General features: G+C 36.8%; 1 protein-coding gene across 9 annotated transcripts in view; it reads right to left on the bottom strand.

The window, feature by feature from the left end:
- The window catches only part of ERC1 (ELKS/RAB6-interacting/CAST family member 1), a 509,181-nt gene that overhangs the window by 333,941 nt on the left and 162,547 nt on the right, over positions 1–12,693 (bottom strand). For 8 of the 9 annotated variants that reach the window (XM_042991509.1, XM_042991507.1, XM_042991508.1 and 5 more), the window contains 2 exons: positions 2,795–2,932; positions 1,303–1,443 (listed from right to left, as the gene is read on the bottom strand). In XM_042991509.1, the coding sequence (XP_042847443.1) occupies positions 1,303–1,443; positions 2,795–2,932 (279 nt within the window). The remainder of the gene's footprint in view (positions 1–1,302; positions 1,444–2,794; positions 2,933–12,693) is intronic. The other variant, XM_042991511.1, reaches the window with a different exon arrangement.

Raw genomic sequence — 12,693 nt, forward strand, 5'->3', positions numbered from 1 at the left:
GGTAGCTACACCAACATAAATATAAAACACTTTTCCCTTTTAGAAGGGAAGTTCCACTAGAAATAAAAATTACCATAAATTTTTTATGGTAAATTTATTTTTGGGAGAGAGAGAGAATGAGTGGGAGAGGGACAGAGAGAGATGGAGACACAGAATCTGAAGCAGGCTCCACGCTCTGAGCTGTCAGCACAGAGCCCAATGCAGGGCTCAAACCCACGAACAACGAGATCATGACCTGAGCCGAAGTCAAACACTTAATTGACTGAGCCACCCAGGCACCCCACCATAAATTTTCTTAAAAGATATAAGAAAGAGGGGCGCCTGGGTGGCTCAGTCGGTTAGGCGGCCGACTTTGGCTCAGGTCACGATCTCGCGGTCCGTGAGTTCGAGCCCCACGTCGGGCTCTGTGCTGACAGCTCAGAGCCTGAAGCCTGTTTCAGATTCTGTGTCTCCCTCTCTCTCTGCCCCTCCCCTGTTCATGCTCTGTCTCTCTCTGTCTCAAAAATGAATAAACGTTAAAAAAAAAAAAAAATTTAAAAGATATAAGAAAGAAAACCCAAGAATGTTTCTAAAGCTCATGTATTATTACATGATCATAAGGCATTAGGTATTTCTACTATTTAGGTCACATTAACAGGATCCTCCCAAAGCAAGGCTACTAAGTCACCCAACTGGTCAGCAATCACTTAAGATTTCTCTGCCAATATTGAGGTACCTAAGAGGTACCATAGGGGTGCCTGGTGGTTCAGTCACTTGGCCATCTGACTCTTGATTTCAGCTTAGGTCATGATCCCAGGGTTGTGGGATTGAGCCCTGTATCAGACTCCATGTTAAGTGTAGACCCTGATTAAGATTTTCTCCCTCTCTCCCTCTGCCCATCTCTCCAACTCCTGTGCTCTAAAATAAAATTAAAAATTAAAAAAAAAATTTTTAAGAGCTATTGTAAATAAGTTGTCCTCCATTTGCATATTCTTTTCATTTATCACCTTTCTTACCATTAGCACAGTATTTTTCCATGTGTAACTGCTTCAGTTTTTTAGAATCTATAAAAATGTCATTAACAAGTAAGAAACCAACTCATAACATATTGAAAGAGAGAAGACTTAGGAAATGAATGATCCAATCTACTACACCTCTGCAAAGCTTTCCAAAATACTCCTTAAGGTCTTCTGAAAAGGCATACTATAAGAATATTAAGAAAACCTTTTCTCAAATACATTTTTATATGCATTACATAAAGACCATCAACATATACATACAATGCACCAACTAAACAAATCATTCTATTTTGGTGATCTTAACCTCTTTTTCTGAGAGGTCGCCTTGCAATAAGCTGACTTTTTCTTTCAAGTCTTTAAGATCTTTTTTGTAGTTATCAATTTCCTCTTGCTTCTCTCGCTCATCTCTGTCCCGCTGTTCCTTTAAGCGTTCAATTGTCCGCTCCTGATAAGAGAGCACATCAATACATAAGAAAATTCCTTTCCTACTTATATCATATGAGTGTAATTCAGCTTTTAGCTGATAAAATTTCACACTCCCATGCTTCATTCAAAAGACAGTGGTAAGTTGTTAATAATTTACTTTTTAAAGAAGTCATACCTCCTACTCATCTTGCTATAACAAAGATGTGGCTTTGGTCTTTTGACTCCCCTGGGTTTCTGTTCCTATAATCTCAAATAGTATTAGAATCCCCTAAAGTATTCTTTTGGAAAAACCCATTTAACTCCCAAGTATCCAAAAACTTTACGCACGGGCACATGCATGCGCGCGTGCGCGCACACACACACCCCTACCTTAAGGGCAATAGTCAACAAATACTCCTTTTTTATATGTAATTCACATGTTGCCCATAAGGCAATGGAAACAACTCACAATTCACACACCAAAAAAGGAGGAGATTGGGGAGATTATGACATACTGAGCTTAAAGCATAAAAAAGCAGGGTAAAAGAGAGGAGCTGTTAAAACTTCTGTCAACAGATACTTAGGAAGTCTAAAAGTTGAAGCAATTTAAGCATATTTCTGGGTATTATTTCTGAATTTATTCAGGGATCAAGCCTTGATCCCTGGCATACAGTCTGAAGCATTCTGAGTCCAAGACGCTTAAAAAACAGTGACCTTATTCCTTTAAAAAAAAAAAAATCCAATTAAAACGCCCCACCAAGATTCCTTAAACCTCCTTCCAAGACATAAACACTTGTCCGGCTGGGCCACTTATTTACTTAGTCAACCATTCCTGAAAGATTAGGTTTGCTCATAAACACAAAATGCAGTAGCAAGGCCAAGACTAGAAAAATAGCAAGTATGTATTAACACATTAATACTAAATGTATTAACGTATTAATACTAAATGTATTAATACTAAAATCCATGACTATATTAGGTACCAGTGTGGTATAGTAAAAGAGAACTAATAATATAGTGCTTCCTGATGGTCAATGTCTAATATTCTACATCCCCAAATTCTAGTTGATGAGATAAATAAAAAGAACTTTTCTTTTTTTTCAGAAGATAGTAAATGGGGAAAATATGGCTTACTGTTTACAAAGTTCAGCCACTGCCCTCTACTGTGGAATCCATCTTGCCTAACAAGAGATGCTTAAGTTGACAAAAACAGAGTGGATTTTCTTTCCCCTATACTATCTATGTCAGCAATAGTACAGAAAGTTCTTTTCTCTTTTGCCCCAAGGGACATCTTCTGCCTTTTATATCCAAGTCTCATTACTAGAGAAAATTTTACATTAATGAGAAAGCAGAGGAAATGTGTCTATGAAGAGTCCAAACCAGTCACTCACTTTCTCTGCAAGGGCCTCTTCCAAAGTTGTCAAGGCAGTGTCAGTGTTGGTAGTGTCAGCCTGCAAGGATTTGACTCGTTCTTTCAAGCTGCTCATTTGCTTTTCCTTATCTCTAAGTTGCTCTTGAAGATTTTCAATCTGAGCGGGGGGGAGGAAATTAAGAGAAATATAGTCACAATAAAAATAATTTTAAATTGAAAACAGGTAGATCAGGGTTATCTCTGAGTGTGTTCCATAGAAATAATTTAATCCTAAGGGTTTCAAAACTGCATGCAAAATTTTAAAGTTAGAATTTATATCCAGAACAGAGAAAAGATGCACATACACATATATATAAGTCTCTAAAGAAATAAGGAAAGTAGCTAGAGAGAAAATACCCAAGATATAGAGATGGGATGGAGAGAGGAATTATAGAGAGGAAAGACATGAGAAATTGGATTACTTCAATAATGACATTGTAAATCACAGTGAATTGAGGATTAGAACAAGCCAGTAAGACAGACAAATTAGCTGTATAAAGAAAAACTGTTCTTAAACACTAGTGTTAAGATATAATCTTAGATCTTCTTTTATCCAAACAGGAAGCATTTTCAATGAAATTCCTTATTGAAATTATTCATTCCTTCATATACATTATGGAGTTGAACCCATGCTATGGATGGCTCTGTGTGTGATCTATACTAGACAGATTTTATTCTAACAGAGGACAACCATTAGGTGTTTTTAAACAAAGAAATGGTCTGGTCAGTTCTGTCTTTTAGATAGATAATTCTGATGGCTATGGAGAAATAACTTAAGGGGACTTACATGGAAAACAATTAGAGCTTATCAATTCAGGTAAAAGATTTTCAAGACCAGATGAGCTAAGAGAGATGGAAAGGAGGGAGTAGGTTTGAGAAACATGGAGATAGCATGTTATCATAGGAAACTCAAGTACCCATAATGAAAGATACTGAGTAAAAAAATAAAGGGATTGTAGAGAGATAGCCTTTTTAAAAAAAATTTTTTTTAATGTTTATTTTTGAGAAAGAGAGTGAGTGTGGGAGGGGCAGAGGGAGCCTGCCTGAACCCACAAACCATGAGATCAAGATCTGAGCCAAAGTGAGATGTTTAACCGACTGAGCCACCCCGGCGCCCCAAGAGACAGCCTTAATAAACTAAAAGAAATAATAAGGCAATTACTGTAGAACTCACAAATTTCATTCATTCATTCAACACATACTTGAGCTACTGCTATAGGCCAGAAACTTTTCTAGGTGTTGAGAATATAGAAGTAATAAAAACAACAAAAATCCCTATCCTCAAAGAGATTACATCCTAATGCAGTAGACAATGAATGAATGAAATAAATATAGAATGTAGGATGGCAATAAGTTCTAGAGAGAAAAATCAAGCTGCAGAATATGATTAGTCTCTTGAGCTAATACTAGAACTAGCTGGTTTACTTTACATGGCTTTCAAAAAGCAACATAAAAGTTATCTCCTTTGAGGGGCGCCTGGGTGGCTCAGTCGGTTGAGCATCCGACTTCAGCTCAGGTCACGATCTCGCGGTCCGTGAATTCGAGCCCCGCGTCGGGCTCTGGGCTGATGGCTCAGAGCCTGGAGCCTGCTTCCAATTCTGTGTCTCCCTCTCTCTGCCCCTCCCCCGTTCATGCTCTGTCTCTCTCTGTCCCAAAAATAAATAAACGTTAAAAAAAAAAAAAAGTTATCTCCTTTGAAAAGATTTCCTTGCTTTTACCTCCATGAGAATAAAATGCTCTTTGTATTTTATTACACATATACATGTTATATATACATACACATACACACATGTTCTCCATTCTTTCATATATCTATATGTTTGCCACATTTATCTCTATTCTCCCATCTGTATATACACATTGTAACACTAACCCCTGACCATATTATAATTCTTTGTTTGATACACGTCTTCACAAGTAGACTGGATCCTACACCTCCACCCCAATTTTCTATCATCATATCTGGCACACGTTAGGTCTATTATAAATATTGGTTCATTAATCAGTAAATGAATAATATATAAGCTTACACTTTTAGAGACTGTATTTAGGCATACACATAAACTCCTGCCAAGAAAGTAACTATAAAAGAAGCCTAGATACAATGTTCAGATAACTTTCTGCAGTAATCAATTTAATATAAGCTCTTTAAGGAACTTCCTCATTCTACAGGGGAAGAAAAAATCAAGTCCTTCTCTAAAGTCAATGAGAATTCCACAAGCAGAATAAATAAGCTATGCAAAAACATCTGGTAAATAAGGTACCCTAAATACTGTGTAAGGCTTAGATTTTTATTCATTTTTTTTTTAAGGTAGGTAGGTAGGTTGGTTGGTTTGGTTTGTATTGTTGTTTATTTAGAGTGGGAGGGGAGGGGGAGAGAGAGACAGAGGGAGGGAGGGAGAGATAGAGAGAGAGAGAGAGCGAGCACGCGCACAGAGCAGAGGCAGAGAGGGAGGGGGAGAGAATCCCAAGCAGGTACCATGTTGTCAGACCACAGCCCAACGCAGGGCTCAATCTCACAAACCATGAGATCACGACCTGAGCCAAAATCCAGAGACGGACATTTAGCTGACTGAGCCAACCAGGTGCCCCTAGATTTTTATTCTTTAACAAAGAAACAACCATACAGGTAAACCACTGAAATGCTTGAAATGGGTTCCAGTCTTTTCAATGACATTAAAAGTTGAAAACCTACTATCAGAAAAAGACCACCACAAATGAAAACCATTAGTCTACCTTAAATCAGACACTATTATTAGAATCTCATATGGATCACCACTTAGGTATACTCACAACCACTAAAGAGAATTTTGGCACTCAAAAATATAATACTCCATATGCAATGGAGAATGCAATGCCCTGCTTTTACATGTTTAACCAGCTATGCATGTCATTCTGGTTGTTAACATACAAACCTTATTAAACAAAGAAAAGATATGACCATGCTATTAATCAGACTTTCTTGTCAAGAAAAAGCATACAAGAGCCATTATTTAAAATGAAATTTCACAGAAACAACCAAGTTTTACATACAAGAAAATAGAGATTTGTTTTAGGAGACCACCTAATATACAAATAGCCCTTACAAGCATCATAAGGATATCTTTCTTTCTCCCCTATCATCAGCATCTAAGAAAGAAATTAAGAAGTTAAACTGCTAACAATACCACTCCTATAATTTATACATAGTAAAACTATTAAAGGAATCCATTATTCTTTGCTGGCAAAAACGTTTCATAATATACTCAGGTGCAGAAGCTGCTAAACTTGGTAAAATCCCCATTAACACGTTCTCCGTAAGCTACTTTCTTTTTCAATTACCCAGCTGTCTAAACAGATTGTTGAGTTGGAGGAGAGGAAAAGAATGGCTATTCACTTCTAAGGAGGCGGAATAAACATTCCATACTGAAAAGAACTGACAAAATGAAGGACGATGGACAGTAAAATTGCCTCCTTTGGGCAAGCTGCCATCAGCGAGGAAGAGTTGAAAAAGACATAGATATGTGCAAACTAGCCACATAAGCACTGAATAAACCCAAAAGATGCTGTGTGTGGTATCTGGGAGGAGGAGTATGTACAAAAATACTTCTCTTTTAGTTTACCTAGCAACACGATGGATAACATGAAATGTACTAAAAGCTGCTGTTACACACCCTCACTTTGGTGGTGATTCAAAATCGTGTTCTTACCTAATGTTGAAGATGTAAAAGCTGATCACCCGGATAGTCCCATTATCATGTTATTTCAGTATTTATTTGGCAATTTCTATAAAATACACAGTTTCCTATTTCTATACTAAATTCAATTATCCACAGGATCTAAAATAAATGATTTACAAAAAGTTTGGAATACAGTCAAGGAAAAAACTAGAATACAACAGCCAAGAAAAAAACTAGATCAGCTGTGCACATAACTGAATATGAACAATATGGATATTTGGAATCATGTTAAGTAGAAAAATACTCCCCTAAATATACTCAGACTATCTACAAAAACAAAATAAAACAAGACATCTCCACTGTGTAGGAATAGAAACCACAGAATCCTTAAAATAACAAAATAATATAACAATAACAACAAAAATAATAATAAGGGATGCCTGGGTGGCTCAGTTGGTTACGCGTCTGACTCTTGATTTTGGGTCAGGTCATGATCTCACAGTTTGTGAGTTCGAGCCCTGTGTTGGGACCACGCTGACAGGGCTCCTCCCCTGCATGCACACGCTCTTGCTTGCTCTCTCTCTCTCAAAATAAATCAATAAGCTTAATAATAATACTAACGATAATAATTGTGGTGGTGGTGACAAGGAGGAGGTAGTGGTGATAAAAGGGACTACTAACGCTTAAAAAGAACATTGTATGTGAGGTACTGTTGTAAGAACTTTATATATAACAAAGATTTAAGCATCACCAGAAGACTATGAGATAACTACTAGGCAATGCAGCTCTAGAATCCTACTCTTAATCACCATGCTATAAATAATATGTTCTGTGATTAAAAAAAAAAAATCAATCATACAAATGACTCAAGCCATCTTTACAGAAACTATCCCTTATTATTAAGTAGTGTTTACTAATAGACATGGTACATTATTACTGTGGTCACTTATACCAAAATCTTATCCCCTACTGAAGAAAAGCATGAATGGTGGAGATAGGAAACCATTGCAAATGCAAAAGTACATCTCCCATGTAAGGAACATATATCCAAATACAATACACTAAAGCTAGTGGGCAGAGGCAAAGACACTTGATAATCAGGACTTCAGTATCATCATACTACTAAAATAGTCAGTTTAGCCTGACTTCCAAGGGGTAGAAGGAAGCTAGTTTGGACTAGAAAGCACTTGACAATGAAATTGCAAAAAAAGATTTTCCTTCACTCACTTGTTTTTAATTACATTGAAAATTAATAAATGATTGTTGTAGAAAATTATGTATTTTATAATTCTATGGGCTTTTTTTCTACTTTCCACAAACCCTATCTGATATAGAAATAGATCATGAAGTACCTATTAGTGTATATTCAATTGCTGCATGAGTTTAAATTCTGTAGAGATCAAAGGAATTGCTGTTTATTCTATATATCTCTGTCCTTGATGACAAATAGGGAAGAGGGGGATCACTCAGGTTTATACATACAGTTTTTTACCATAAAGAACAATGAAGAATTCAAGATTTTTTTTTTAAATATTCACAAAAAGATGACATTGCCCTCTCTAATCATAGTATAGCTCTGTCAACTGTGCTGTAGAAAGAAAGAAAGAAAGAAAGAAAGAAAGAAAGAAAGAAAGAAGAAAGAAAGAAAGAGAGAGAGAGAGAAAGAAAAACCTAATTATTGTATTATACAGAACCTTTTTCTCCTCATACAATTTTTATTTTACAGAGAAAAAATGTATGAAATCAGAGAAAGACTAATGCCGAACGCATGTTACATGTGAATTCATCAAATCTGCATACCAGTTCCACATTGGCACAGATTTCTTCACACCTTTTGTTTTAATTTTATCAGCATTGCCAGTTGTCAGGAACTATCATGTTTCAATGTGAATGATTTATTCCTAGTCAAGTGGAACTGATTACTCTGCCTCTAAGGTTCTAATCACTGAGTAAAGGTAGAAGAGACTTCCTCCAGCATACAGTTCTAAGGACAAGGTATCCAAAAAAACACTTCTTGCAATCACCTAGCTACTTTAAACATCATTTAAAGAATGTTTTTGATGATGTCTCCACAGTTGTTCTAAGTAGTCATCAGCATCAATTTACTATGTAAATCAAATTATTCAGAAAGGCTCTGACCTTCACCTACTAGGTTAATAATACCTTTCAATATCAATGACAGAAGTACAGTTTACATGAATGATCATAATCAGGAGCAAAGAGGGATCTACAGTAATTAATAAAATATAAAAAGGAAAAATTCACTAAGTCCCCTAATTTCTAGGCAATTGTCTACTACCCTGTGATCTGGCAAGAAGTACCAACAAGCCCAAACTATACTGGCCTTTAACTTTTACTTGTCCAGGAATGTGTTTCTAGACACAACAAAATCATGAGCAATTCTAAGCAATGTTTTCAATTCAGTTTAGGTTGTGAAAAGCTTCCATATCTATATTGTTAATCACTGTTTATGGTCTTTAATAAGTCCAGCAAAGATTATGGATGGTAACCAATTATTTCTTTGGTTGAGTTTCCTTCTCAACTGTACTGTTCTCTCATCATGAGTTAGAGTAGATTACTGTAATGAAAAAATAGCTGGCTACATCATACTGGGAAAGTTACTTGATCTTTCTAATTATTTTATCTGTAAAACAAAACACTAACATTCCTTCAATTCTAAAATACAACTATATTCTCAGGGGGAAGCTGAGAACATTTAAAAAGTAATAAATTTCATTAGAGTACTACTATATTTTATTTTAAAAACTGTTCAGTTCGAACTATACAGAAGGTGTAGCTATGATCTTTAGGAAAATACATTCAGAATTCACTGCTCCTGACAGATTTCATTAATTGCTGAGAGGGAAAATAAGTTTCCTGATAAACCTGCTCTGGGACAGATAATGGAACTAGGGACCTCTTGCATTAAAACAACTGGATAATATGGAACAAAAGCTGGGGAAACCAAAGGTCACTGCCAGTTAAGATCTGCTTGGTAGACAACTATATAAATGTCTCAAATACTTCTTTTTTATCTGGCAGGCATATATAAAAATTTGCCGGACCTTCCTGTGCTAAAATTGTTCAAAGAGGATCCATAAACGTACAACAGCAATCCTTCTGTTAATAGTGACACTGCGCTTAGGAACTCAATTCACATCATCCATACGAATGCTACCCCTTTAAGTTGTATAGTAACAATGGCTATCTAGATAAAACAGTCTTGGAGCACCTGGGGGGCTCAGTCAGTTGGGTGTCCAACTTCAGCTCAGGTCATGATCTTGCAGTTTGTGAGTTCAAGCCCCGCCCGCGTCAGGTTCTGTGTTGACAGCTTGGAGCAGGGAGCCTGCTTCAGATTCTGTGTCTCCCTCTCTCTCTGCTCCTCCTCTGCTTACACTTGCCCTCTTGTTCTCTCTCTCTGTCTCTCTCTCTGTCTCCAAAAATAAACATTAGAAATTTTTTTTAAAAAGTCTTACATCTAATAGTTCACTACATTTTAGTGATAAAAGAACTCAATATTTTTAAATAACTAATTAAAGCAAGCACACTAGGCTTAGTTTCAAAGAAAAAGCAATCATTCTGTGTTATTTATTAACAATAACAAAGTAGAGAAAAATCAAATACATAACAATAGGTGGCTAGCTAAGTTACATACAATCTATCCACTGAATGTAATATTATGCAACCATTACAATTCATATACTTAAGGATTAAGTGAAGATGTAGAAACCTGCTTTTCATATACTATTAAGGAAAAAGACAAGTTATCAAAAAGTATGTACAATATTACCCCAATTTGAAGGAGGGAAAAGTTTAGTTTTACATAGAATTTTCCTTGTTATAAGGTTTTCCATCTTTTTCAAATATTTAGAATACTTCCTTTCAATGATAATAATAAAAGCAATAATTTTTTAAACATTGTCCAAGAAAGAAATCTTAGGATTTGTGGAAGGAATATGATTAGGATTCTAACAACAGGAGTTCCCTTATCATATGTACTTATCAACTTGAGAAACCTCTAGGGGTTTCTGCAGGACGTGTGAGCAACTCTTTACTTAACCCACATCTTTCACAGGCTCATATTGTGTGGCAAACAAACCAAGCCATCAGAGATTTTGGCGGTTTTCTGCAAGGTCAAAAAAAAAAAGTGGGAGACAACTAATGAATTCAAAGAAACCTAGATTTCCAAAAACCACTGGAAATATAAGGTCTGAAGGAATACTGATAAGATGCTTCACATATTTTGAGTCTAAATTAAAGTTCATCTCACTGAACTTTTTTTTTAATGTTTTTATTTTTGAGAGAGACAGAGACAGAGTGTGAGTGGGGAAGGGGAAGAGACAGAGGGAGACACAATCTGAAGCAGGCTCCAGGCTCTGAGCTGTCAGCACAGGGCCTGACACAGGGCTCGAACTCAATAACCATGAGATCATGACCTGAGCCGAAGTAACTGGGTGACTGAGCCACCCAGGCGCCCCTCACTAAACTTTTATTTTAGCCAAGCCTCCTTTCATGGCCTGTACGCTAACTTGTACTAATACTCAACCCTAATGTGACAAGGCTGGGTTTCCCAGGAAGCAGACCTTGAGATAGATTTTACTTGCACGAAGTTTATTAGAGGGTGCTCTTAAGATTAATACCAGTGGAAAGGAAGGTGGTAGGGAGAGAGCCTTATTGTGCAGAGGGAGAAATTCAGATGCCACAAAGTCCCAAAAGATTCAGATGACCCAATGAGGAACTCTGAATCTGGGATGATCTTTCAGAGTTGTCTCAAGTCAGGGCAATGGATTCAAACCCTTATATCCTCAGAGATAAATTTAGGACATCCATGGAAAGCGGTATGCCTTTATGCAAGGGAGGTCTCTTTAGCCCACAGGGGCTAACAACTAAGGACTATGTCAACAGTACTTCCAGCACCTGGGCGAATACATCCTTAGACCCTCAAGGGGAATATAGGTCACTCACCACAGTATCCACTATATCCAGCAGATATACTCTTTCTAGTTAAATTACAGTTAACATGAAATTGTAACTGACCTCAACTTCCCTTGTATTTGAACCACATACATAATTTTATGGTTTTGTAAAACCTAGAGGCCTTTGTATCTCAAACTTGTCTGTTTCATGGATGGTGGGCATTTTTAATCAAGAGTTCATGGATGACCTGGATGTATGATGTCCCCAAAAATGAGCTATGTGCATTTTTATATGGAGAGAACCAACGGCTTTCATCAGATTGTCAAAAGGGTAGGGGAAGTGTTAAAGCTCATTCATCAGTGGCATTCTTTTACCCAGAATGTTGTTTAAAATGAATACACACTTCACTTAAAATTCCTCACTTAGCTGCTTTATAAAAAATACTATGTTACTGGGGCACCTGGGTGAGTCAGTTGGGTGCCTGACTCTTGATTTCAGCTCAGCTCATGATCCCACAATTGTGGGACTGAGCCCCACATCAGGCTCTGCTGAGCATTGAGCCTACTTAGGATTGACTGATTCACTCATTCATTCAATCATATTCTCTCTCTCTCTCTCTCTCTCTCTCTCTCTCTCCCCTCCCCACCCCGCCCCTCACCTGCACTTGTGCACACATCTCTCTAAAAAGAAAAAAGAAAAAAAAAAAAACAAAAAACCATGTTGCCAAATTTGTTGTATATAAAATAAGAGTCTGGCCTGGGTGACATGCAGGGAAAATAGATCCAAACAACGGTTCCTGGTGTATATGCAATGGAAACCTAAGGATCTTACCAGATTTAATAAATTTTCCTTGGTAGATTTGGATGAATTTTCTAATCCAAAAAACTCCTCTAGGAAAAAAAAGATTAGGAGAAAAAAGTAACCAGATCTGGCAAGTACAGGAAAACAAAGGACAAAACACATGTCTGATGCTTGAAGCTATTTTCTAGTTAGGGTGTACATATTGATATGGTAGAAAGAAGAAACGGCACAAAAAGCTACTCCATCGAAGTCTGATTTATTTAATAACTTCTTCAGGTGGTTAATTATTTCAACTTCTTAACTAAAGTTGACAGGTACCTGGGCATCTATCCAAACAGCCATTCCCACAGGTGAGAATGCAATGCAAGTTAATTCATGTCAAATTATAAGCAGTTCTTAAGCAGAAGAAAATATTGACTGTGCTTCAAAACTTTGATCAGGTATTTTTTTTAATCCTTTGTCCCTCTCTAGATACTTATCTATCTATCTATTTATTACTCTG

The sequence above is a fragment of the Panthera tigris genome, chromosome B4 (assembly GCF_018350195.1).
Source record: "Panthera tigris isolate Pti1 chromosome B4, P.tigris_Pti1_mat1.1, whole genome shotgun sequence".
NCBI lineage: Eukaryota > Metazoa > Chordata > Mammalia > Carnivora > Felidae > Panthera > Panthera tigris.